At 42.9% G+C, this 27,676-nt stretch overlaps 2 protein-coding genes across 6 annotated transcripts in view; both read left to right on the top strand.

Moving 5' to 3' along the window:
* Positions 1 to 19,246, top strand: part of nyap2a (neuronal tyrosine-phosphorylated phosphoinositide-3-kinase adaptor 2a) — a 54,338-nt gene extending 35,092 nt beyond the window's left edge. For 3 of the 4 annotated variants that reach the window (XM_084950405.1, XM_084950404.1, XM_084950403.1), the window contains 2 exons: positions 8,998 to 9,110; positions 15,969 to 19,246. In XM_084950405.1, coding sequence (XP_084806531.1) covers positions 8,998 to 9,110; positions 15,969 to 16,190 — 335 coding nt within the window. In that variant the 3' untranslated portion in view covers positions 16,191 to 19,246. Of the gene's footprint in view, positions 1 to 8,997; positions 9,111 to 9,196; positions 13,959 to 15,968 lie in introns of those variants that run through there. The other variant, XM_084950406.1, reaches the window with a different exon arrangement.
* Positions 19,247 to 19,570: 324 nt separating this feature from the next.
* Positions 19,571 to 26,640, top strand: LOC146372725 (uncharacterized). 2 transcript variants are annotated; one of them, XM_084950402.1, is made up of 6 exons: positions 19,571 to 21,912; positions 22,917 to 23,103; positions 23,193 to 23,476; positions 23,564 to 23,633; positions 23,885 to 24,650; positions 25,316 to 26,640. In XM_084950402.1, exons 1-6 carry the CDS (start codon positions 21,802 to 21,804, stop codon positions 26,109 to 26,111), a joined length of 2,214 nt encoding a protein of 737 aa, XP_084806528.1. In that variant the 5' UTR covers positions 19,571 to 21,801; the 3' UTR covers positions 26,112 to 26,640. The 2 variants fall into 2 exon arrangements, with proteins under 2 accessions (XP_084806528.1, XP_084806527.1); XM_084950401.1 differs by lacking the exon at positions 19,571 to 21,912 and having other exon boundaries at positions 22,090 to 23,103.
* Positions 26,641 to 27,676: the final 1,036 nt, after the last annotated feature.

The raw sequence follows: 27,676 nt of genomic DNA on the forward strand, positions 1-27,676 counted from the left end.
CTACAGCGTCTTGAGCTGAATTAAGATTTCAGAAGTCATTCGTCATGTCGAATGAGCAGCGGATAAACTCTCAGGTTGGTAATAAATGTATTACATGTATAAGAACAAGCGTCATGTTAACAAATGATAGCCGTACAGTAACTTTTATGCTTATTGTAGCTGTTAGCTAAAAACGCTAATTTAGCGTAGTTTGCCCTGAATTCAGCTTTGACAAACAAATATGATCGACTGTTTCTAGTAGAATTCCAGAGTTGTCATCTTGGACCCTCTCAGAGTACCCCCTCTGTATGCTTGCAGAGACCCCTACAGTAGGGAAACATGCAAAACGGTGTCCAAACCTTTGTATTTTAGCTTTATTTATGTCTTACACAGCATCCCAACTCTTTAGCTAACTTAATAACTTTAGCTAAAGTGAATAGTTAGTCTAATTCATTAGTGCAGCATTACTGGATCACCTCTGTTTGAAGTGATATAATGTGATATACAACTATCACTGTGTTTAACTACCATAATAATTCTTAGGGTACTGAGTGCATGCTTAATTAGATTTTTTTTTTTAAACATACAGCTCCATTACTATGTTTGACAGGCTGAAGTTGTCGGGTCACCTCCTAAATCAACCATCTCTTACAGGTGTTTTGTGCCAGAAATGGAGTGTCCACTGAAGACTGAAGATACTGAAGCTCTACGCCTTGCCATTGATCCCTCTTGTGCCTTCATCTAGACAAGAGACAAACTTAACCACTCTCACATGCTCTGTACCTACATCACCTTCCCTGACAGTCGTAGCTTGGCTCATCTGAGGGTGAAATTATAAGAATGTGTTATTTTGCAAAGTGCTCTCTAGGGTTCCTAAATAAAATATGGCATTGAGGTCATTTCTTTTGAATTAATCCCTTCTTCTGAAATATAAGAACCTCTCCTGGTTTTAATGGCACTTTGGATTTCCTTACTTTCTGTTCCACTTCCAAACCCAAATAGATGCTGGCAAGCTGACACAGTAACATGGAAGCGGGAAAGACGTTGGAAAGGACTACTACAAATAAACCTAATGCCTAACAATGAAAAGTGTAAAATAAGAACAATAATAATAATAAAGATAAAAGATGAAGTAACAAGTTTTTAGCTTTTTGTTTATTCCAAATGATCATCCAGATGTCTGTGACATGTGATTACAAACACCATAATGGAAGGCCTTAGTCATCACATGCTTAAACTCATCATATATTTTTGCATATGCTGAACAGGCAGTCAGACATGCTGTAACTGTGGGGTAGAAAACAGCATGAACACCATACGGCAGGGGTCTCAAACGCCAGTCCTCGAGGGCATGGAAAAGTTGCATGACACTGGCCCTTGAGGACTGGAGTTTGAGACCCCTGTCATATGGAATATGACAGGTGTGGTTGAACTGCATGAAGACTCTGAAGTTTCTCTTCTCTTCTGGCAGGACAGGAATGTGGCCTTGTCCTGTGAGCCACTGTAAGGATGTACTTAGAGTAGAACTGGACTGTCACCGGCCTCAGGCTCTTCACCCTTTTCAAAGACAAAGCAGTCATTTAGATAAAATATTAGATATTGTTTACCTGTAAATGCACAAAGTAAATTTAGAAATGTTATTATTGTCAAGAGTGAACAAGCACTGATAGTGTAATCTACAGCTGTGGCCAAACGTTTAGAGAATGAGAAGTGTTGTTTGCTTATTTACAAAGTTTGCTGTTTCAGTGATAGTTGTATATCACATTATATCACTTCAAACAGAGGTGATCCAGTAATGCTGCACTAATGAATTAGACTAACTATTCACTTTAGCTAAAGTTATTAAGTTAGCTAAAGAGTTGGGATGCTGTGTAAGACATAAATAAAGCTAAAACACAAAGGTTTGGACACTGTTTTGCATGTTTCCCTACTGTAGGGGTCTCTGCAAGCATACAGAGGGGGTACTCTGAGAGGGTCCAAGATGACAACTCTGGAATTCTACTAGAAACAGTCGATCATATTTGTTTGTCAAAGCTGAATTCAGGGCAAACTACGCTAAATTAGCGTTTTTAGCTAAAAGCTACAATAAGCATAAAAGTTACTGTACGGCTATCATTTGTTAACATGACGCTTGTTCTTATACATGTAATACATTTATTACCAACCTGAGAGTTTATCCGCTGGTCATTCGACATGACGAATGACTTCTGAAGTCTTAATTCAGCTCAAGACGCTGTAGATTCCCGTCAGTAACACTTTCGGTCCGCTAGTAAAACGTAGTTCTATTAATCTGCGCTTGAACCGGAACCGGATGTAAGTTCCAAAAAACTGAATTTTGGAACTGAAACTGAATTGTAGAACTGAAACTGAATGGTGAGAAGTGAAACTGAAATTATTTGAGAGCTGAATTTTTAAAGGATAAAATGCAGTTTCAAAGCAAATCAATTCATTTTCAAAACATAAAATTCAATTTCAATTTAGTGATGATCATTATCAAACCATAAATTCAATTTCAAATTAGACTAATTCAAATTCAGTTTTCAAAAGCATTTATTCAAGTTACAATTCAGATTCAATCTGAGCAATTCAAATTCAAATTGAACTTATTCAAATTCAGTTTCTGATGGCACAGATTTCTGCCCATAGTGCAGCTTCAATGACTTGCAGGCATCACAACATCATGTTCTTGATCGTGCACCAGCAGCTAAATGGACCCAGTTTTCTCCACCATGAAAGCCGCAGCAAAAAAGATTTCACCAGAGTTCCACGAGGTGATGGATGTAAGTGTGGAAAACATCAACTTCATTAAAAATAATGCTGTGAACTCCAGATGTTTTGACGAGCTTTGTGAGGACATGGAAGCAGATCGTGTCCAGCTCTCTACCATGGTGAGGTGAGATGGGACAGGAATGGTCCTCAAGCGTTTGAGGAAAGTTGAAGTTTCCTCTTGAAAGTTGAAGCTTTCAAGAGGAAACTTGCTTTGTAGAATTAGAGGGCCCAGGAGACGACGATGGACATGTTTCCACTTTTGTCTCACATCTCGGAAAACTCCCCTCAGGTGAAGGTCCGTGACTCTGTCTGTCAGCACGTTTCACAACTGACACAGACATTTGATGATCCCTGAGGATCCCAGAGAAGGACACGTGTGGATTTTGGACCCATTTCCTGTGGATCCCGCTGTAAATGTTGCTTTGCCCTCACATCTGGACTCACAGCTTCTGGAAGTTTCCACCAACAGCACTTTAAAGTTGCAGTGGAGCAAACTTGATGTGGGCTCCTTCTGGAGTGCTGTCTCAAAGGAGGACCCATGTCTGGCACTAAGAGCTGTGAAACTCCTTCTCCCATTCACAACTACATATCTGTGTGAATCAGGATTTTCCATTGTGATCACAACCAAGACCAAAGCCCGAAACAGACTCAGAGAGTGATCCTTTCCCCAACCCTACCCAGACCGGATCTGATCGTGTCTCAGAGGCAGGCTCAGGTGTCTCAGGTAAAGGGGAGTTACCTGCTGTGACTGTTTGTACATTTGTCTTAAACATAAAGAGTAACTTCTGGTTCTGCCAATGAAAAACGGTTTACTGCTGAAACTTTCAGATTCACTCACAGATTATATGTCACGGCTGGGGCAACAGTCATGTGGTGTTATGAGAAAAGGACCCAAAATGCAGGTACTGGCTGGGGTGCGAGTGAGTGTTTATTTACAGTGACAGCGAGGTACAAAAACAGGAAATAAGGAACAGGGAGCTACTAAAACCTAGACTGGGCAAAACTAATAAACAAACCTGAAAACATAAGGACACGGGATGATACACGGAGATGACACAGAGAAAGGCGGAATAACACAGATGAACCGACGGTGAGCACAGGTAGATACACACTATCAGTACACACAGAAGGGAATAAGGAATGGCCCAAACAGGATGGAGACACAGCTGTTCCTAACTGACATCACGAGACACTGACTTACAAAGTAAAACAGGAAACTCACAAGCTGTTCTAGAACACTAACTTAGGGACACGAACAGAGCGCAGAAGGGAGAACACTAAAACACTAAACGCAAGCAAGAGCATCTGGCTGCAGCCACTGGGGAGCGCCATATTGCGACCTCCACACTAACCGGAAACACATAACTTCAGTTAAATCGACTTTGACAGCGAAAACTAAAGTGTATTTTTGTTACTATTGATGCTGCTGATAAATAAATTTGATTCTAAGTGGGGTTTTTTAACAATCTGGGTTTATTAAAAAAAAAATCACTTTTTATATTTTTAATCCTTCAAACACCTTTTTCTAGTACAATGCACCTGTTTGAAGACAACCTCAAAACTCACCATATCATATATCAGCAGTGCTACTGGAAATTATTGTACAATGGTCCCTCACAATAACGCGGTTCACCTTTTGCGGACTGTTTCGCTGATTTTTTTTTTTTTTTTTTTTTAATTTATTTATTTTTACAGTACATTGTGTTGTGCGTTGTGATTGCTGTAGACCATTGTCAATCAACCTAGTACAGTGTCTCCTGTACAGCAGCGGTCCCCAACAGGGCCACGGACCAGTACCGGTCCGTTGAGTCGGTTTCCCTGGGTCTTTTCCCGTGTTGTGGTCTTATTGTGTCTTATTTTGAAAGAACTATTTACGCGTTACCATAGCGACCAGAGAGCATCAAGAAGCAGAGAGGAGGACGTTACTCTCAATGTTGGCGCATTTCAGGAAGACGCTGCTCATAAAGTTACACAATTACACAGCCGAATTCGCGTTTATTATTATATTAACAAAATACCACCATTTTTGTCTTTGTTTGTATCATTTTATTTTGTTGTATTTATCTGCAACACCTTAAAGGCCGGTCCGTGAAAATATTGTCTGACATTAAACTGGTCCGTGGTGCAAAAAAGGTTGAGGACCACTGCTGTACACTACAGAATGCGTTTAGCTTGTCGAATTTATATAAATCTGCACACAAAAAGTTTTGCACGGTTTCATTTTGTAATACTGGACTTATGTTTCTATGATGGGTTGAACTTTAAGAGTGTTTAAACAAAAGAGAAAAGTTTGAAAATGTTCATGCATGTCTGAGAAAAGTGTATAAAGCATGTAGTGAGGGGTTTTACAGTCTTAAAACATCTATAATAATTGTAAAAAATAAAATTGGCTACTTCGCGTAGCGAATGTAACTCCCGCGATAAACAAGGGACTGCTGTATTATTAACAGTAGAGTCTGGGACATCTAATTGATTAACATCCACATTGATTATCATGCACTATTATTTTTGTTCAAGGAGAGCAAAAACTATAAAACTCTCTCTCAGCTTGTTCGTTGCCAAAATAGGCTACTTTTGTGTATGTTCACAAAATGCTGTAAAATGTATATTTATTAAAACATTTATCTACTTTTAGCGACTTGACTCTTTAAATTAGCACCAGTCCTTTTCATCAAAACCAAAATTTTATCTACATTCTTTTTTTTACTCTTTAAATGCCAGTTAGGTTATATATAGTACCAGTAACGTTTCAGATAAAAAGGTGATAAAGTCCTAATGGTTTCATAAATCTTCCTATTTATTTATTTATTTTCATATAAGCATTGGGGAAAAGGCTGTCTTGCAATTGTTGAGGTCACTAGTGTGCGCCCTATTTCTTCCAGGATCACTCTTCATTTGTAGGTTTTAGTGGACTCTTAGTACTGTGAAGTGGTTTTCATGGGACAAAGGCATTGTATTCCAAGATCTGGGAGATTGTAGAAATGAGCAGTGATGCCCTTCTTACCATCTTTCCAGAAAAATAAGTGATCTGGAAGCTGTTACGCTTACTTACAGCAGCAGCACTTTCTGTACCTGCATAAAGTCCAGGACACATTTACTAACTAGTATGTGTTGCTGTATGTGCTGCAGCTTTGAATCTTTTATTAATATATATTTTGTTAATATTTTGGCTATGGTGTCTTGTTATGAAATATAGAAGAGTAAAAGTGTTTTTAGCATGCGGTCAAAGCTAAGTTTGACTGGAAAACTCAAAGCTCAATAGTCCGTATCAACAAAAATTCACTGCAGCCTGTGTAATATTTGATGCGTCATAATTTATTCCAGTCTATCTTGAAAATACATGTTTGCGTTGCAATGTCATGCACAAACACACACAACTATTAGATCCTTAAGATCAAACCTGCGTCATTCTTTTGATCCACTGCAAGTATGGACATAAAACAAGTGAACAACATTTTATAATAAGCTTAATTGGAATTCTGCACACTGGAAAAAAAACCCAACAACACAGTCAAAGGAGCTTGCAAACAACACATAAAAAACACAAACAAATAGCCAGGGCCTTCATCTGTCCGTTAAGTGTCAAACTTCGCATTGACCCGTAGTCTCTGCTCGTCAGCACATTTAAAAAGAGCTCCATGTCCTCTGCAAACTGAAAAACAAAGAAGAAGAAGTCCCTCTACACAAAAACACTGCAGATGACAGGCCAGGCAAACATCTATTGACCTGTTTGAATGCCTCCTCATCATGTGAGCCTTGAAGTTTTTTTTTTTGTAAGAAGAGTAAGACCACAGTGAGGGCATTTCATTTTCATGGACTTTCCACAAGCCACAGTTTCATTTAGCACAGAGGGTAGAGCACATGAATGTTCTACCGAAGATTCAGAAAATGGTTTAGATGCTGGAGACAAGACATCGAGAGGGAGATGGGGCTCCACGGAGAGTTCAGTGGGGAGCAGTCCTGAATGCTGACATGACAATAATTGCCTTGCCATATCCCCACGCTGTATGACTGTCATGTTACAGACAGGGCAGTGAAAGTGCACCAGCATATCATTTTGTCTGTAAGAGAGGAAAAAAGAAAAAAAAAAAACAACAACAACAACAACATGTAATTTAAATGCAGTTGTATAGAATGCAGTCAGTTTATCTAACAATCAGATTGTACATATTAACAAAAATATCCAAGCCATCCTCAATAATGAAAGCAAAATGGTGTGGATCACAAGAGCTGTCAGGAAATGTGGTGAACAAGAAAAAAAATATTTAATGAAAACACTTTTTTCTCTTGCTGATGAATGAACTGAACTGCACAATGTGAAAAGCAACATTTAAGTCAACAAAGAGACTGCAGAGGTGCTGAAAAGAAGTGCATATTTATAACTTTAACTATGAGGTATATTTAATACCAACATACCTTTGAAAGGCAAAGCATTTTTAATGTGTCCATTTATATGCTCCTCAATCTTTGCCCTGACAGTAGGGCTGAAAGTGGGGCACAGAGGGCAGTGAAACAGCCAACACGTGGTGCATTCCTGCAATTCTGGCTTGGTGGCAGAATTCAAATGTGATATGTGCATCTAAAACAGAGAGAAAAACAGATAAACATCATATACACATTTAAGTTCAGGTTTTAGCAGAAATAACACGTTACAGTTAGCATGTAAGAGATTTGGGGAGAAAATTCTTTACAAAAACATAATTTACAAGACACTTTTATTTGTGACATACATATATATTGACATATAAAAGACAATTTAACAAAGGCTAACTAAAATCTGGGCAATAAAAAAGCAGAACACAATGGAATAGAGAATATTAGTATTTATAAATGTATAAATCTCTTTGTGACAAACTTTACAATGTTGATGCAGGTGGAATGAGAGACATGAATAAAGAGCAATATGCAGTAAATTGAACAATGTGCATTGATGTCAGATAGTGAAAAGCAGTGAAGTGAATTTATTCAATAACAAGCAAAAATCAAATACGTCCGAAACTGACCACTAAATGCTAACCAGAGGTGTCAAAAGTGCACACATTCCTTACTAAAGTTTAGATACCTCGGGGGTCTGACTGTTGTTGTAACGCTAACAAAGTGCCAACGTAATCAGTGTAAGCAAAGTAGATGATTCCTAGAATTATATAATTATTAACAGCAAATTTATACATGGAAGACTCTGTACCAACTTTTACGATCGATTTGCAAGGTTAATGATCCATGCTGGAACGAGACAAAAAAAAAAAGATCCATGCAGGAATTATTTCCGCCTACTGTGGAGGTCACGTGTTTCCGGTTACTGTGGAGGTCCCAATATGGCGCTCCCCAGTGGCTGCAGCCAGACCCTTCTCAACACAAGAACCAACTCCTAAGAACTAATACAAAATAAGAATTAACACAAAATCAGAAGAAACTAAAAAATAATAACAATAAACTCAAAACACTGGGTCACCGACCCGGGACCATGACTTTATAGGGCTATATTTTCATTTGCGCTTTGTTTACATTCTATAACAGTTTATTTATTTAGTTATTCATTTAGTCAGAAAATTATTTTGAATGTATTTATTTTATCATCACATTATTTATCCAGTTTTTTCTTCTCTTTTGCTGTAGTAAAATTGAATTGTGAATTATTTTTGTGTAATTAAGCCTGACTGGAGCCTTCAGTTTGATTCCCATGAAAGTTAACCTGTTTGGCATTTTCTTCTTTGTGCAGGTTCACATACACATAATAAATAAATGTCTTTGTGATTATTACATTGCATCATGTCTTCATCATGTTTATTTGACAAGGTTTTAGTCGTTAAAATGAAGTAGATTGGATGTAGTTATTAAGTATAAATCAAACCAAAAGCAACGCCAATTTATTCAGTGTCAGTAATAGCCCTAACCTCGGGCCACTGTGTAGTGGAAAGGTTGGGCCCCGAGGTACAAAAAAAAAAAAGGGTAAGAACTATTAAATTCCTCTGCACTATACTGTTTTTTACTTTAGAAAGGTTTGGAATGGGCTTCTGGATTAAACTGCTTTACATGCAGTCTATTCTGTGACTTTTGGCCTACATTCTAACTCACAAGGGCGTTTTCCTACACTGGGCTCTATAAAACAATATAAACAGAAAATAAGCATTAAGAATATATATTTATTTTGTAACAGAACCCCTGGAGGACTGAAAATCTACACAAACATATGTGCACCGAGGTGATGTCTCTTTGAGTTTACTGACGATCACTGATCTGTATCTGCAGAACCAAAGTCTGCGGGTAAGCTCGGCCGTTCAGCTTCGACTTCAGGAGTTCCTTCACCAGGTGGAACGCCACATCGTCACCTGCATGAGCCGCATCACCTTGCCCTAAGCCAGGTACAGCATGTGTAAAGCACCTGTTTACCTGTTTATTGTCTGTGTTACATGTTGAGATGATAATGACCTGAAATATTTTTACACAGGTTTTAACTGAACAAGAGAAAATAAAACAACTTGAGAGTAAAAGAAGCGTTGGTCCATCAGCTGAAGTCTGACAAGATGTGCACACGTTTTTACTAATTTAGACTTTTGTATCATTCATGTCAAATATTTCAATCTTTTGGATTTATCTTTCATTTTGAAACTAACAGCATGCGGTTAAATGCTCCAGTACTTATACTGTAGTTTCTGTAGTGATACAAAGTTAAATGCTAATACTAACATTACATTAACATTACATTAAACTAACAAAAACACTGTTCAAATTGACTCTGAAATTAAAACCTTTTAAATCATAAAAGATCGAATTAAAAGTGTCAGTAAACTTTTTACCTGAACATGTGGATGTAACCACACCTACTTCCACCAATAATAACTCCACCCACTAATATCTATCCCACTTCTTTAACATGTAAGCAAAACTTAAATTCAGTCATTTATTAACAATGATTATGTTGTACAATATGGTTGTTTCTATAATTATAATATTATTATATTTGTTTATAATATAATCAAAATGTATGAATGTCAAAGTGATCCCCATACACGAAAGCTGCTGTGATCATTTCACACGTACACACAACCGTGAGCTAAAGTCATCTAATTAAAAACATGTTATTGTCTTCTCTGTCTGTCTTTCTGTGTGTGTGTGTGTGTGTGTGTGTGTGTGTGTGTGTGTCCATCCATTCACTTATCTAACTCAAAAAAGACAATAAAAGAAAAAAAAGACAATAAAGCTTAAAGTATTAACTGTAACTGTTAATATTGACACAAAGACAGATTCATCAGGATGCCACATCACAGAGTAACATCCAATCACATGCCAGACTGAGAATGCCTACTGTTGCTAAATGAATCAATACACAACAAGAAACTCAGATTTCATATGCTCATGAATAAAAAGGGGGACAAAAACAACACCAAGAGGCACAAAACACAATAAAGACTAAAAATAAAACCAAAAATGGCACCAATAGATGAAAAAAACAACGAGACAAAAAAAACAACAACGCAAAAACACCACAAAACTCTACAAAGAGGCGTCTTGACAAATGCTCAATCATTCAGGTAAGGAAATCCCAGAGAGTTGATTCTGTTCATCTGGACATAGTGCACTCTGTGGGAGTGGGACAACACTGTCATGGTCCTGGATCAGTGACCCAATGTTTTGTAGCTTTTTCATTTGTGTTTCTTGACTATTTGTTATTTAGGGTTGTCACTGTTAATAGTTTTGGTTCTGTTCTATTTATTTTATTTATTTATTTATAAAGCACGTTTAATAACAACAGGGAGCTGACCAAAGTGCTGTACAGAGTAACAGTTAAACAATGACATTGACAACAACGACAGGTAAGAAAATTAAAAGAAAATTAGGATAAAAGAATTGGTAACTCTCATACAGTTTCGAAAGCCAGAGTAAAAAAATATTTAAAAAGATTTAAAAAGAGTGACAGTTGGGGCCTTTCTAATGTGGAGCGGTAGATCATTCCACATTTTCGGTGCCACAACCGCAAACGCCCGATCTCCTCTATGAACCATCCTAGACTTATGTGAGGTAAGGAGCAGGTGATCGCTTGATCGAAGGGCTCTAGAGGGCGTATAAAGCTGCAATAGGTCAGACAAATAGTCCGGTGCCTGGCCATTTAGCACTTTATAAGTCAAAAGTAAGATTTTGAATTATATTCTAAAACGCACTGGAAGCCAATGAAGGGAAGCAAGCACCGGAGTGATATGTTGGTGTTTCTTCACACGAGTGAAAAGGCGAGCTGCAGCATTCTGTACCAGTTGGAGCCGGGCCGAGCCGGACTGACTGACACCCACATATAGTGAATTGCAGTAATCCAGTTGAGATAAAACAAACGCATGAATGGCTCGTTCCAAATTTCTAAAAGATAAAAAAGATCTCACTTTGGATAGGAGCCTTAATTTAAAAAAGGACCACTGGACAACTGAATGAATTTGTTTCTCGAATGTAAGTTTGCTATCCAAGAAAACCCCCAGGACTGTTCTAGTCATTCCTGTTCTCAGGTTTTGTATTTTGAGCTCCTTCTGCTCTGTGTGACTGTGCCTGCCCTCGTCCCACGTCTCCATGTTTCCTCCCTGTTGCCATGTCTGACGTCTTAGTGTTAAGTTTGAGTCTGTGCATACCCGTTGTATTCCCTGGTTACTCCACTGTGTATATAAGCCCTGTGTTTTGTCCTGCGTGTTGCTGGTTTGTCTGCATGGTCTCCCTGTGTGACCCTTCCTCTGTGTCGTCTGTGGATTTAGGTTTAGGTTCCCCTTTGTTTCTGAGCATTCCATTCTCCGCTCCTGCTGTATCCTGCTCACTTATAAATAAAAGCTCACTCATCCCATCAAAGTCAGCGCCTGTGTTTGGGTCCTTACCTCACCTCCACACGTCTGCCGTCGCAGCTGTGACAAATATGCTCAATACACTATGTCCAGATAAACAGAAACAACTGTTTGGTACTACAAAGAGACCAAAAAACCCACAAAGACTCAAAATTACAACAAAAATAACACAAAGAGGAATGGGACAAAAAGGGACCCAAAAAATCCCCAAAAAACAGCAACAGGAGACCACAAACCAAAACAAAACGACATAAAATATGATTGCTGTTTAATTTATATATATATCACAACAGTAGTCATGTCAAGGCGGTTTTTATTGTAATCTAATGATACAGAAAAAGCCCCGACCCGCTATGAGCAAGCACTTGCCGACAGTAGGAAGGAAAAACTCTATTTTAGGAGAGAGAAATCTCTGGCAGAATCAGGCTCAGGCAGGGGGCAGTGATCTGCCATAACCACTGGGAGTGAGGGCAGAATGACAGCCATAGATTCATCACTGTCATGGGTAGGGATGGGTACCCATGATGGCACCGGTTTTGACATAAACGGTAGTAACCAGACCGAAAAGCAGCGCACATTTCGGTGCTTTATTTCGGTGCTTTTTTTTCCTGAGATGTCACACACTTTGGATTCCAGCCAATCATTTTACCTTTCCAAGCATAGTAGGCGGGCCCAGGTACGTACGTTCTTTTAGAGCAGAGCTACAGATTAAAAATGCCCAAGGCGAAGCGGTCAAAGTCTGGCTGTACTTCACAGCAAAAGATGCAAACTCAGCAGCAGGTGATACTGTGATACTGTCAAAGGAGGTAACTCCTCGAATCTGACGACGAACCTGGCGACGCATAGCGGGGGTTTTTTAAAGCCAAGAAATGCACCGTATTTGATAGCTTGCTGCGAGACCTCACACCGAGCACATCTACTGTGGGTGTGGTGCCTGTTGTCAGACCCGGAGTTAGCAACATCCCCCAAAAACCCGAAGAGGAGAGTCCTGGCCCCTAGCCCTGCCAGTGTAGCAGAAATGATGAGGATGATGATGCAGCAGCAGCCGTTCTTCTCTGGTCAGTAGCTTAATGTTGTTCCTGTGTAATTTACGTTGAGTAGGCTAACCACGTTATTACATTAATGCATGTAAGGTGAACTACCAAACATCATCATAGCTACATGCGGCTGTCTTCTTGTTTGATGGCAGATACTCCCTTCATCCTGGCCAAAAAGGCTAAAATGACCAAAGAAAAAGTGGAAAACAGCTAAACATGAGAGGTTTTTGGATAAAGTTTGTGTTTTTTTCCATTGATTAAGCACTGCTTCCAGCCAAGAGTGATGCCATATATGCCCTATAGCTGCAGAAAAGGCTAACATTGTTATCTTTTTACAAAAAAACAGTTAGTTGTGTTCAGTATTAGGTCCAGCGTGCTTCTACCTGTAGCCTATCCTCTCATCATCCTGTATGTGGATTCAGGTCCTCTGTCTTCCTTTGCTTGTTGTCATGTCGTTCCATGTTAGCTGAGTGTTATCTCCTCTTGGTTTGTTTGTAATTTCGTGTTCAGTATTGACTCCCTTTGTCAAGTCAAAGTCATCTTTATTGTCGAAACCACATATACAGATCATACATACATACATACATCATATACAGGGGCAGGGATAGCTCAGTAGGTAGAGTGGTGGCCCCATGATCGGAAGGTCGGGGGTCCAAATCCACTGAACGGCTACCTTGAGGTACCCCTGAGCAAGGTACCGTCCCTACACACTGCTCCCTGGGCGCCCAATGGCTGCCCACTGCTTCACAGAGTGAATGTGTCATGGTCCTGAGTCTGACGACTCAGTGTTTTGTGTTTCTCAAATTCAAATTCAATATATATATATCTTATTCTATGTTCTTGTTTATTCTTTTATATCTTTTGTTGAGGTTTGCCATTTGTTAGGGTTTTGTTCTGTGCCTGCTGCTCCCACTTCTCTGTGTTCCCTCTGTCTGTCTATGGTGTCACTGTGTCTGTTCGTGAGTCTGTCTGTTAAGTTCAGTGTCTTGTCTGGTCCTCTGTGTCTGTGAGTTTCCTGTTTTATTCTGAAGGTCTCTGTCTTATGTGAGTGTGTTCAGTTTACGTTTCCCCTGTCTCGTCAGCTGTGATTTCTCCCAGGTGTGTTCCTCTCCTGTCTCCCATCCCTTGATTACTGCTGTGTGTATTTAAGCCCTGTGCCGGTTCGTCTGCGTTAATCCCCTCCGTCATCCTGAGTGGTTTCCTTGCGTCTCTCTGTCCTTCACCCCATTTGGTTATCATTTCAGGTTTGCTCTTTAGTCTTCCCAGTTTAGGGTTCCTCAGTTGCTTCTCATACCCCCGCTGCCTGTTGGTGTCATTTTGCCACTTTGAAAATAAACACTCACTCATATCATCCGTCCTTTGCCTGCGTTTTGGGTCCTTTAATAATTCCACACGGCTCATCCTACGAGCCGTGACAGAATGGGTTAAATGCCAAGAGGGATTTCCCCACGGGGATCAATAAAGTACAGATTACACAGGAATTTGACGATGCAGTGCTGACACGGCCCTCGGTCTGACACGAAAGATACAAATGTTGTTTCCGTGTTTGTGTCCATCATCTGCCACAGTCAGACGTGACAATAACTCATCATTAAATGCAGAGGTGCATAAACACACAGTGAGTGAAGAAGAAACACCCAGGCATCATGGGAATCCCCCCGCATTAAAAGAGAAGTGCATTTCATTAATGCCAAAAAGGGAAACACAGCATTTTGATAATGAAATAAGGCACAACTGGAACATATAATGAAATGTAAAACAGTGAACAGGCCTGTAGGGATCAGTCCATGTAGGTTCTCAGTTATCCAGTAGGAAATTAATGTATACCTTCAAGACACTTATATCCAAATTTCCTAATCCTTCAGAGGCACTTAGTGTGTCTCAGAAGGATAACAGAAAACCAGACTGGGCTCAGTTAAATCACAATTTACACCAGTAATGAGGGAAACAGATACAGCCATGAAAAAAATTACTAAAATCAGGGCTTAAAGGGGCTGCTTAGGCTAACGCCATGTTTTCAGATCACCTCGGATTGCCCAGAACTCTCGCTGAGTAGGTGCTAAAAAAGTACCTGTACGTAATGGGACATAAGGTGTACGTAAGGTACTAGTACATAATGGAAAACCCTAAAAACTGAGTCAATCTGCGCCGAGCTGACCCAAGTAGGCACTAATCAGAAAAGGGCTTTTAGATTCTATCCTTACATTTAAAAACCTTATGAAATACTACAGAGCTCATTGTAAACACATTAGGAAACTGATGAAGCATCTAACCCTTTGTTCAAAGCAATGTCAATTCACGACGGTCACAGGCAAGCAAGACTGAAAACCCATCAGGTCACTCCACAAACAGGCTGGACAGAAAATCATATCATTATTGTTTACAACATGATAAGTTATGTTTTGGTAATAGAGTTATTTATTCAGAGATACAGTTAGTATACAAGATTATACATAATACTGAGTGTGTGTGTGTGTGTGTGTGTGTGTGTGTGTGTTTTGCTGACTCATTTTAAATGTATCTTACTGTTTTTTACAAAAAAAAAAGTACTACACTTTTACAAAGTATAACATTTTAAATAAATAATCAAACAAATAAATAGACCTGGTCCAGCCCTAACACAAGGAAAGTTTGAAGCCTAATCTTAAAAGTAGAGATAGTGTCTGTCTCCTGAATCCAAACTGGAAGCTGGTTCCACAGAAGAGGGGCCTGAAAACTGAAGGCTCTGCCTCCCATTCTACTTTTAAATACTCTAGGAACAACAAGTAGGCCTGCAGTGTGAGAGCGAAGTGCTCTAATAGGGTGATATGGTACTACAAGGTCATTAAGATAAGATGGGGCCTGATTATTTAAGACTTTAAAACTGACCAGCACATTTATAACATCAAAAGACGGCCTTGTGCTGCTACAGACATTAGTAAATCTAACCCTGGATGTTATATTATAGTTCACAGAAAAGTCAGTGAAACATAAGGTTGAAATTAAACCTTATATTTCACAGACTTTTCTGGTATAAATTACCTCCAGAAAACAATGTTGTAGGGAAGTTAGATGGAGGTTTTGTAGTCCATCTTCTGCAAACTGTAGTGTGAGCACTTCAGACATCCAATGTCACATCATGGAGGAAAAACAAACGTGAGGTCGTTCCTGTCCTCAGCATACGGCTCTTCTCTTTTCCTTGACCTCAGTGACATTTTTATCTAGGTCAAAGAAAGCAGGTTAGGAATAGGAATGTGCCGGTGAACCTGCAGGGCGTCCACAGCCAGCAGTTGTGTGAAACATCACAGTAACGTTGTGTGTCTCAGTGTAGTTTGCAGTGAGAAGGGAGGTATGGGTCTGTTGATGTGGAGCTGTTCTTTGTGTCCAGATGCCATGGCTATGTGGCGACGCCACCATGATGGAGATGATTGAGAAAAAGAGAGTTTTATGTCGAGAGATCAAAGCTCGTCAGCGGCCAGATAAGAATCTGTGCAAACAGGACAGTATGCCCATCTTGCCCAGCTGGAAGAGGAAGCAGCCACCGCCATACTCGGCCTCGCCCACTGCCGCTGGCCATGCTGCCACCGTGTTCTGGGACACCGCCATCTGAAAGACAAATACTCGCGCCATGGAACACCCAGAACAGTGTTGTGTAAAATGGAGAAACACAGCAATGATGATCATGATGAGGTTCCACCGTGCACTGAATGCTTGGATGTGATGAAAGATGCTTTTCCTTCCTTGTTTCACGAGAGCAAGAGCAGAGCCACTGCTGAAAGTCATCTGACTAAACTTCCTTCTTCCCTTCTGAGCATCTTACGTTTTTACATGAATTCAAGTTATACTGAATCTAATAGTCATGAAAGAGCAAACGTTCTTCAGTTATATACAAAAACTAACAGGTGGACCTGCTCCTCCTTGTGGTATGTTTGTCATTTAAAGAAAGAACATACCACAGTAAAGCTGCAGATGTCCTGATGTGTCCAGGTCCGTTCACCATCAGAAGAATAATCAGAGAAATCGGTCAATCTGTGCAGAGGGCAGTAATGTTCACACAGAGCCCTCTAGGAAGGAAGTTTCACCTCCAGGAAAAGGCACTGTCCAAATCAGCGTCTTCACAGAGAAAAGGGGTGTGGTTTCCCAGTGATCTAGATATTGATTAGCCAATCTGTTTCCTTGCATGGGTTAAGCAGGAAGTTGCCCCTGAGGTTACCTGATAAGCAGCCCCCCACACACACACACACACAAACTCTCACACACACACTCATGCGGGTGTTCTCCTTCCATCCAATCAGAGTCTAGAAGGGCGTGGTCATTCGGGTGTAGCAGAGCTTTCTGTCGTCTTTCTACTCGTTATTTTTCTATCTGTAAAAGACTGATGGTTTTTTTTAAGTCTGACAGTTGTGTAGCAGAAAAAAGTCATTTATAAAGTATGTAACAAAAAGGCTGAAAATGTTGCTTAATCGTGTTTTTATATTTAAAAAATTAAAGGCTTGCTCATCTGTGTGTGAAAGAATTGTCAGGACGTGACCATGTTTTATATGGAAAACACTTTTATTCAGATGAGAAAAGCTATTTTGAAAAGAGAATATTTTGACAGGTTGTTTGTTCGTCTGCTCTCATCAGCTGCCCCGACTGTCATCAACAACAGGGAGAGACAGCTTTGTCAGGGTCAAAGGTCACTTCTTTGGGGGCAGTAGATGATGATGACGGTCTGCAGAAAGCTTTCACTTGATGAATGCAGTTTATTGATCATTGGTGAATGAGCTGATTGATTATCATGATGTCAAATCAAAGCACTGAAGCAAAGCATTATGGGATATCAGATAAATGTAAATCAGCCTCAAGCCACGTGGCATCTGACTACAGACAAGATGGAGGACAGGAAATCATGTGACATCAGCAGCACCCGGCATTTGAAGTCACAGCAACCTCGCTCTTGTGTAACAGAGGAGCATCTCAGCCGGGGTTATAATCGAGTCATGTGACGTCTCCACCTCAGCTGATTCTACAAACATCAAAGTTTGACAGGAATTATGAGGGCCCGTTCCTCCTCGTCGTGCACGCCCCGCCTACTCGGCCACGTGTAAACGACCGCACGTGTCTTCCAATTCTGAGGTCACGTGACTTCCTGTCTGCCACAGAGGTTGACCATCTTGTCCGCAGCTGTTCTCGAAGCCATGGGGAGATTTCATATTTGGATATGCACACAAACTCTCACACTCGCTGTGATCAATACAGAGTGTGATCATGTCATCTATAGCGTCCTTGTTAACGATTTGATGCTTTTTGTTCCTGTAATCAACCAAGTGCACTTCAGTTTGTAAAAGTCGATATTAAAATAAAACTTTATTAACTTGTCCTGAGAAATTTTAAGATTAATCAATGAACAGGATCGGTGTCTGTGAAACATACGATTGATCGTTCCCTCAGACTGTCAGAGAAATGTTTAAATCACTGTATCTGTTCCCACCGCGCTCGCTGTCACTGAACGTTACACAGCAGAACCACAGCAGAGTGCAGGACAGATTCTACTGCGATCCCATGATGCTGAACGCAGCTGTGCAGCCAGGTAACAACGTGATGATGATGATGATGTCCATTCCCACAAAGACTTCCTGAGCTTGCTCAGTTTGTCTTCCTCCTTTCCTCTGTGCCAGAGTGTGAGCAGCCGTAGCAGCCGGTCAGAGAGAGGGACCAACATGTAATCAGTACATCATTACTGTATCACTGAAAGATGACGGTACTGTATGTAAGGTAATTACATACATGTAATGTCATGTTGACCACTGCACTGAGGGAACAGTCACATGACCTGAGAGTGTCACATGACTCGTCCATGCAACACGAAAAACTAAAATATTTTATTCTTCAAACGACACCTGGCTTAAGGCTCAGGATGATGATGTAAAGGTCAGTCACATAAAGATCAGGTCAGTGAAGACTCGTTTTGTCCACATGATGGCGCTGTTTCACTCTCATTCGTGTACTTCACCTGTGGGCAGGTGTCTCTGTGACTGAGCGGAGTGCTGGCACTGAATCAGGGTCCTGCTCCAGAAAGCAGCTTCAGTTAAAACTCCTGAAAGACAGTTAAACTCCGTTACTGTGGCAACAGACTCTGTGAACTTCACCTTTTCACTGGCAGGTGTTCTCTCTGACTCCGCCCTGAGTCCTGCAGCCCAACCATTTAACTGACCAGCAGGGAGTCCACAGCACTCACTCTGCAGGATGGATCCAAATTGGATCAGGAGCACGGATTCAGAGCGGATCAGACCGAGGTTCGGCTCTGTTTTGGAACTGTGTTCCCGATTTAAACGTCTCCTCCTGAAATGTTTGAACCGTGTCTGAGCGGCATGCAGACAGCTCTATAACAGATGCTGTGGGCAAACTGGCTCCGATCGTTGGATTTAAGGTCAGCTGATCTAAATCAAACTTTATTCAGTCTGTGACGATGACAGAGTGCTCTTTGTTGACTCTTTGCCGTGGTCTGTCAGGCTGAACATACTCAGAGCTGATTGGACCAGCTCGAATCTTCTGGAACAGGAAGTTCAGAGTTTGCTGAAGCCGCTTCCTGGATCAGGGTCCAGGTGAACGAGTTCAGAGTCTGTGTTTATTTTTATTGACTGTTGTGACACTGTGATGAAAATAAATCAGATTTTTAATGAACACACTTTTGCCATTTTTATCATTAAACTGGAGTCAAATAGTTTAGCACTGTGGATTCAGATTCATGGTTTTACTGGGTCAAAGCACAGAATGCTGAGTAAAACATTAGTGACTGTCTATTTTCAGACATAAGATTTCTCTTAAACTGTGATTCTGATTTTAAATAAACTTAGCAAGAATACGCCCAGCGTGTTACAGACAGAAATATATCTCCCTCTGGAATCCAGCAGAATTTTATTACTCTGTTGGGGAGGTCGCCTGGTTCCAGCACCACAACACCAGCTCACCGTAAATGCAAATAAGAAAAAATACAGCATCAGCAATAAAAAGGTGATTATTAAATCAAGTCCAGGAATTAAAGTGCTGCCTCTTTTTCTCTCAGCTGCTCCCTTTACAGGTTGCCACAATGGATTCTCCTCATCTTTCTCACCAACCCTCTGCATGTTCTCTTTCACTACATCCATGAACCCTCTCTGAGGTCTTCTTCTTCCCTCCTGCCTGAACTCATCCATTCTCCACATCCTGTCAGCTCTGTCTCTGCCAATCGATACAAGTTCTCATCTCGTTGGTGTCCAACCTCACATACAGCTCACTTTAAGCCTTTTAGTTCTCCTTTGAAATCTCTCTTATCTGCACACCTAGCCTCTTAGTACTCCTGCCTACTTTCTTAATCTCCCTTTCTCATTTTTCATTTGATAACCTCTTCCTTTGAATACTTTCCAAAATCGCACCTGATATGGGGGCAAAGACGGAGGAAGCTATGGATGTGGTGCACAGAAACATATCATTATTCTGGAGACATGTGAAAGAAGAGATTTAGCGTCGACTCAGCGGTCGGTAAGAGCGGCAGGTTCCACTTTGCAGACGTGCTGCTGTGGGAGGACTGGGAGGAGGCTGTGGCCTCACACTGAACAAGCGAGGCGGGCTGGGAAACGGTTGGAGACGATCTGAGGTGATGACAGATGAACAATTTTGCTTAAAAAAATTATTACTGGGCCAATAGAGCTCTATTAAACGTCACCTGTCACTGAGCTAGTCCTAAGTTTTTCGGTACTTAACTCCTATGTTAAACTTAAAAATGTTGTTCGGCTCATTAAACATTCAGGGTTTGAGCGACACATCAGGATGTCACATTTTGGACTGACCAATTGGGAGACAGGTTTTGTTTTTCAGCATTTGCCACATTCACTCATTTCGCTTCACTGTGATTTAGACTGCAGCTCATTACCAGTTAAACTCTCAGATTTCCATAAGCAGGTGCCTCTTTAATGGAAATGAATATACAAACATAACTTTACTCTTCACAGTACAACAACAGGTACATCGACTGGGTAAATAATCTGTGGATGAATGGAGATCCAAAGGGATTTGGCTTGTAGCCCATTTTACAGATGAGGAGGATGTGACTTGTTACCTGTAAGAAGTTCAACATCAGATACGCTGACGGAACGATAAAAGTGTCCCTTTGAGATCAAAGATAAAGAAGATATTATGCTCTCTAAGGTCTCCTCTGGACTGACACAGCACCGCAGAGCAGGAATTGACTTTTGTGACACAAACAAGGCGATCAGAGCTATTTTGTCCTAACCCAGTTATATTCTTAAAGAATTTAAGAATGAGAAGATTAGGGTTATACAAAGAAAATATATTTCTCTTCCCCTTTCACCTAAAGTAAAAAAAGTAAACATCAAAATAATAAATACGATTTTTATAAGATTGAAATTTAATCTGAATACGTGTGTATTCTGTGAAAACGACACTGAAAGCTGTGAATGGGTTCAAGCTTTTTGGAACGGCACGTGGAGCTGCATGCAGTCCAGGGCGACTCAATCGTCGGGATAGTTCTTGATAATAAAATCTGCATTCTGTTTTCAGGACAGTGCTGTTATGAGGGATATCTTTTTATCCATAAATGTAGATGCTGTGAAGCTTAACTGTGTATGAAAAGATGGCTGAATGAAAAACTCCCGACTGCTCTTTTTTATTCTACTTTTCTTCTTTTGACATACAGTAAAGGACTTTTTCTCTTCGCACTTTGTGTTGACCTTTGTTACACTGTAACAGTTTTTTCTTCTTTATAATCTTTCAGGCTCAACCTTGTGGACATGTTTCTTTAATCATTGTTGGACTGATGTTCATAAATACATTTCAGTATGATAACATCGTTTTTTGGATAAATTCCATCTGACGTTTTAAAATGTACCTCTTATGTTAGGATGAATTGGATATGATTTTTTTTCTAATTTTTTCATTTTTCTGGTGACGTCTCCGCAGACGCTCTTGGTGCGCACGCTCAGTTAATTTGTTGAGCGCTTCACCTTTCCTCCAGCAGGTGGCGGTCCTACCACGAAGAAGGAGAAGAAGAGAGATTCGCCTTCTGACCCGGAAGTAACCATCGCGTCAGACCGCCATGTTGGCTGCAAAGAGCGCGGGGAATCATCCCGCGGAGAGTGTATTCGTCTGACCTCTGACCCGGGCCGGCTGACCCGAACCCTCCTCGGTCGGTTCGTCCTCCGAAAACGTGTGCGCGCGGACCGGCACGGGACAAAGACAACATGGCAGCCCTGAGCACGTTCTCTTCGCAGGTGGAGCTGATCATGGAGGTAGCCGTGGGGAGCGCTGTGCACGAGTTGGGAAGGGAGGGCGCGCGAGCGGAGCACGGCCAGGTGAGGAGCTCAGGTGAAGATTATGTGAGAGCAAAATCCGCCGTCACTTCCGGTTTCGCGTTAAAAACATGCTACAGAAAATAAGGGATGAAAGGTAAAAAACACGTATTGGCCCCGCCCACTGACACGCAGGAGACGCCTGGAGGCAGGTGTTCGAGCTTCGACCCAGGTATATGCAGCTCTGAAGTGCGCATGCCTTCAGGTTTGTCCAGAAGTGTGGTGCGCGCGCATGGTGTAGCGGTAACTGCTCACATGACCAAAGTTTAGGCTGTACGTAAACGGATCTGTTCGCAGCCTCATCTTCACCTGCCGCGGGTGGTATGACGTCATCATCCTCTACTTAACCTAAACAGAAGCTTAAGGTTAACCAGCATCAACAGAGGAGAAAACAGCAGCACCTAAGCCTTAAAGGTGCAGCCTCGCTAACCACCCTCATTAGAAATGAGGCCAAGCATCACCGTGCCATCTGTAAACAGCTGGGGCTGCAGTCACTGGGCTCAGCACACAGCTTTGGGGGGAACCTGTGTTTAGGAAGGCCTGGAAATGCCTTTTGTTGTCATTGTGCATGCACCAACTGTCCACGGAATAAAAAGATAAATAAAAGCAGAGAAAATCTGTGAATGACATCGTCACATGACTGTGAGCGTGCAGGTGATTGTGAAGAGCTGTGGAAACGGCGTCCTCGGTGAAGCGGTTCCAAGTCAGGCTGGATGGTTTCGGTGTTTGTCTCAGCACTGTCGGTGTTCGTGCCACAGGCCGACAGTCAGTCAGGCATTCGCACTGAAAACATGCTGCATGTCACGGAGAACACTCACTGTGAGCATCGGTCAGTCTCCGAGAGAGTCAGCATGTTGTGACATGAGGGTGAACTCCTCAGGTGGATGTGGGCGGGGCCTGTCTACAGGTTGTGTAATCAGAAATCAGTTAAGCTCGGGTCCTCAGATCAGATGTTTTACCTGTTCCACCTGTGCATCTATCATGTCACCCATGCGTCTGTGCTGCAGGCTCACCTGTCCACCGTGCTGGGGGGCGTGGCCAGAGAGGCAGTCCGTAAAATCTGCAGAGTCTTCAGGGAGCTGTATGCAAGCGTAGAGGCGGAAAATGAAGCTCTCAGGGCAGAACTGAGTTGCCTCGAAAACACACCCGGCGCTTCGAGGATGGCCAAACCGTCGGTGAAGTTCACCCCGGCAGGTGAGACCCAGGGTCAAAGGTCGAACAGTCATTCAGCTCAAAAGCCTGGGTTAAAGTCTCACAGGAAACTCATTTGGTTTCTCCTGCAGATGCACCCACCCTGTCTCTGGATGTCCAATCAGCTGCTGCCACTGCTGCTGTGGCTGTGGTCATCCTCAGCCCGCCGGTGCACGCACCAGTCACAGGCCAAAGCAATCTGACCGCACCGCAGAATGGTGCTGTGAGTGTTTTGGACATGACGCATTTCTCTGCAGATCCTCAGGTGTCACGTGATATGATCCAGCCCGCAGATGTGACATCACTTCCTGACTGTGAGGATCAGCCGGCCGCTGAGCTTCCAGGTGATGAAACCCACGAAGAGCAGTGTGACGCTGTGAGTGACGACAGCTGCTTCAAACTGGTTGATTGACTGGTTGATGGTTCTGTATGTGGTGACCGATAATACCATCGCGTTTTCCAGGCAGCAGAGACGAAGTCTGAACCTGCAGGACAGAAACATGATGATCAGCAGGTGCCCGGGGGTCCGACAGGTGAGAGCTCTGCCTCCCATCTACTTTTAAATACTGTACGATCCACAGGTAAGCCTGTGGTGTGAGAGCGACGTGCTCTAATGGCGTGATACGCTACATTAAGATGAGATGGGGCCTGATTATTCAAGACCTAGTACGTGAGGATCTTGATGATGTCGTCCTTCCGAACAGCTGATGGTCCATTAATCAGTCGCTTCTGTTTGTCAAACCTGCAGCAGCGTCTCTGACTTCCTGTCTGTCTTACTGTTCAGGTGTGAGCGAGGAGCAGCAGAAGGAGCAGGAGAGGAGGCGGAGGAGGGAGCTGTACAAGGAGAAGAGGTTTTTCTGCGAGCTGTGTGACAAAGGCTTCCATCAGAAGCACCAGCTGCTGAAGCACGCCGCGTGCCACCTGAAGCCGTTCCCCTGCAGCTCCTGCGACAAAGGTTTCTACAAAGCGCAGACGCTGCAGCGCCACCTGCTCGCCCACCGTCTCCGCGAGGCGCAGGAGAGCGACCCAGACAAGCTGCTGCGCTGTGATCAATGCGACAGGAAGTTCAGGCTGCCACGTCAGCTTCGAGCGCACCAGGCCTGTCACCGGCTTGAGAAAACGCCACTCAAGTGCTACGCATGTGACCGCACCTTTACCTCCAGTGGGGCACTGCGATACCACGAGGTGTCGCACGCCAAAGTCAAGCCCTTCATGTGCGACGTCTGCGGAAAGAGCTTTACGCGCAAGAAGAGCCTGCGGGAGCACCAGACCGTGCACACCGGGGCACGGCCATACTCCTGCCAGACCTGCGCCAAGAGCTTCTCCACCGCCAGCAACCTGCGCGTGCACAAAAGGTCGCACTCCGAGGAACGCCCGTACAAGTGCGACGAGTGCGACAAGGCATTCAAGTGCCGGATGGGGCTGCTGCAGCACCGTGTGGTCCACTCGGGAGAGAAACCCTTTACTTGTCCCACCTGTGGCCTGAGCTTCGGCCTCAAATACAACTTCCAGAGACACCTGAGGCTACACAGCGGGGAGAAGCCCTTCAGGTACGAGGCCCCGAACGATAACGTGTATTTTCTGGGTCTCAGCGAGTCTGTTTCGGTATTTGACAGAAATCTCTGTTTTTTATTGGCTCAACACACAACATCTGACAAAAAAACACACCTGAACGATCAAGGGTCACATACACGCGCTGCTCCAGGGCGCACTCTGACCCTCGGGCGAAACGCTCGCCTGTGTCTCTTAACGTACCTGAGTGAGGTGTACAGGTGAACAGCATCGGCGCGGTCCTTAGCAGGAAGACTAGACTTATGCGACTGCAGGTGAACTGATTAAATAAGGTGATCGTGGATTTTATGAGTGCTTCAATGTAACGTCAAACATGAAGCAGAGGCGGGGTTGTTTGCTGACATCCACCAGTGAACCACCAACAGAGCGCGGCACGGCGCTGCAGGCAGACGCGAGAAATACCAGCGTCAGCTTTCCTGTTCCGTTCATTCGGTTCAATTCAGGTTTATTTATATGGGGCAACTTCGCAGTGATTAACACTGCACAGTAAAAACCCTACAGCACTACAGACGGCCCTGAGCACTCGGTGAACACTGTTTTTGTGTTGTGTGCTGATCACTCAAAACATCAAGATCGTGTTGATTTCTGTGAGTTGCGTCTTCTTTAACCTCTGACCCTTCCTCACCTGTCCTTCCTTCCTCAGGTGTGATCAGTGTGGCGAAGGCTTCACGGGGACCTGGGCTCTGAAGACTCACATGCTTGTTCACGGCATGGCAAAGCCGTTCATGTGCGACCTGTGCGGAAAGACGTTCTTCTACAACTGCCAGCTGCAGAAGCACCAGCAGCTGGTTCACGGCAGCGGTGGCGATCGGGGAAAGTCCGGCGGGGAGGCGGGCAGGCGGCGGTCCACCGGAGTCAAACCGTTCAGCTGTAAAGTCTGTCCAAAGAGCTTCAGCAGCAGCAGCTCGCTGCGCACGCACGAGAAGAGCCACGCCCAAAACAAAGAGTTCACCTGCGACACATGTGGGAAAGCCTTCCACCTGCGTCACCTGTACCTGTACCACCTGAGGCAGCACAGCGGCGACCGGCCGCACGTCTGCGCTGTCTGTCACAAAGGCTTCCTGCTGGCATCGCAGCTGAAGCAGCACGAGCTTCTGCACACAGGTGTCAAACCTCACCGCTGCGAGCACTGCGGCAAAGAGTTCAGGACGCCTCAGAACTACCACCGCCACCTGCTGGTGCACACCGGCGAGAAGCCGTACGAGTGCGCTGTGTGTGGCCGGAAGTTCCGCCAGTCCAACCAGCTGAAGTCTCACATGCAGATCCACACCGGTGTCAAGCTGTACTCGTGCGAACGCTGTGGGCGGGGCTTCTCCGACTCACGCCAGCTCAAGAAACACCGCTGTGGAGACAGCGAGCACGACTCGCTCGATTCTGCCAGCAAGCACAGGAAGCAGGCGGACGCGTTCCCATGGACGCACGAATTCACGGCACAGTGACACAGAAACAGGCCAGCGGGAAAACCCAGACAATTCCCGCTGACGCCACCCCCCGCGACTGTGTCCGGCACATCAACATCAAATTGTGTTTGGGGAGTGTGTCCACCCACCTCTTGAAGCCGGCATTGATTGGCAGGTTTGTTCCTTTGGGGTTTCTGTTTTTTTATCCCCTGTTAAAGTCAGCGACACAGAAAATGTTTGATCTCTGCTGCAAAACCACCTGACGCCCCCGCATGTCTCGGGTTGAAATCTAAAACAAAGTTAAAGAGTAGCTGGGCCCTGACAGCATCTCCAGCCTTAGCAGGTAAAATGACAACTCTTCTAAATGGACTTTGACTCTCACCTGGCGTCTCACCTGGTCGTGGTGATTTAAGTTCAGCTGACCTTGACAAACAGACCTTGACCTCAGTCAGTGACAGAAGAGGAATCAGATGAAAGCAGCTCTAATAAACATTTAGTTTCTGTTTCATCTGTGAAAAAATGACTTTGCTGTGTTTCAGTGTGTAGAATAAAACTCCTCCTCCTTTGACTGACGAGCTTTTATTGGAGGTGCTGCTCCAGCTTCAAAATGATTTTTCTGCCCTCGATGAACGTGAAGTAATAATTCAGATTAAAATGCAGCTGCAATGTGTCAAAGGTAATGTTTACCAATCAAATACATTTTGTCCATTAAATTCAACGTGCAGACTTATGTAGCTAAAGCTAAAAATGACATGTGATTAGTTAAAGTCACATTGAGTGTATGAGCAGAGTCTTCATCCAGGAAGTAGGTTCAAATCAGACAGCTGTGCGGATATTAAGCACATACGCGATTAATATCAGTGCAGCTCTTATGCAACGATTCTCCATAGCAACAGGTAAGTAAAGAGCGGAGCTCCCATTTAAATCCATGAACGTGATGTTGATCTACAAACATCAGAAGAGAGACCAGCTTTAATCAGACATTTATCTAGCTTTCATTTTCATTAGTAGATCAAGCTCAGTAGTGAGAAACAAATGATGAAGCTCAGATTTGACCTTTTGATTTAATGTTTATAGGTAATGATCAGCTGACAGGATGCAGACGCTGAAAACAAATAAAGGGGAGACAGTGTGGACATGTCTCTGCAGCAGTTAGTACCTACATTTCAACATATCTGAAGATGAAATAGAAGAAGAACATGTGCTATGGAGACTGCATTTAGAACCTGTTAGAGTGCTGAACATTCACAGGACTGTGGCTGTGGAGGCTGAGTGCACTGACCTCACTCATATTCAAAAAACCAGTTTGAGATGAGCTGTGTGATCGTGCTGAAAGCAGCATCAGAAAATGGTATACTGTGGTCATAAACCCACAGACGTGGTCAGCAATAACACTCGGGTAGGCTGTGGAGTTAAACGATGTTCAGCTGGTACTGAAAATCTGCCCTGCACCATCACATCAGCAGCAGTCTGAGCACTGGTGCAGGCAGGGTGGATCCATGCTTTCATCTTTGCACCAAACATTTAAATTTTGCTGCAGAAATCATGATCAGATCGGAAAACATTTTTTCATTTTGTGGTCCAATTTTGGTGAGTCTGGGAAC

Source organism: Perissodus microlepis, chromosome 14, assembly GCF_051167445.1.
Source record: "Perissodus microlepis isolate ML-2025 ecotype Zambia chromosome 14, ASM5116744v1, whole genome shotgun sequence".
Lineage (NCBI taxonomy): Eukaryota > Metazoa > Chordata > Actinopteri > Cichliformes > Cichlidae > Perissodus > Perissodus microlepis.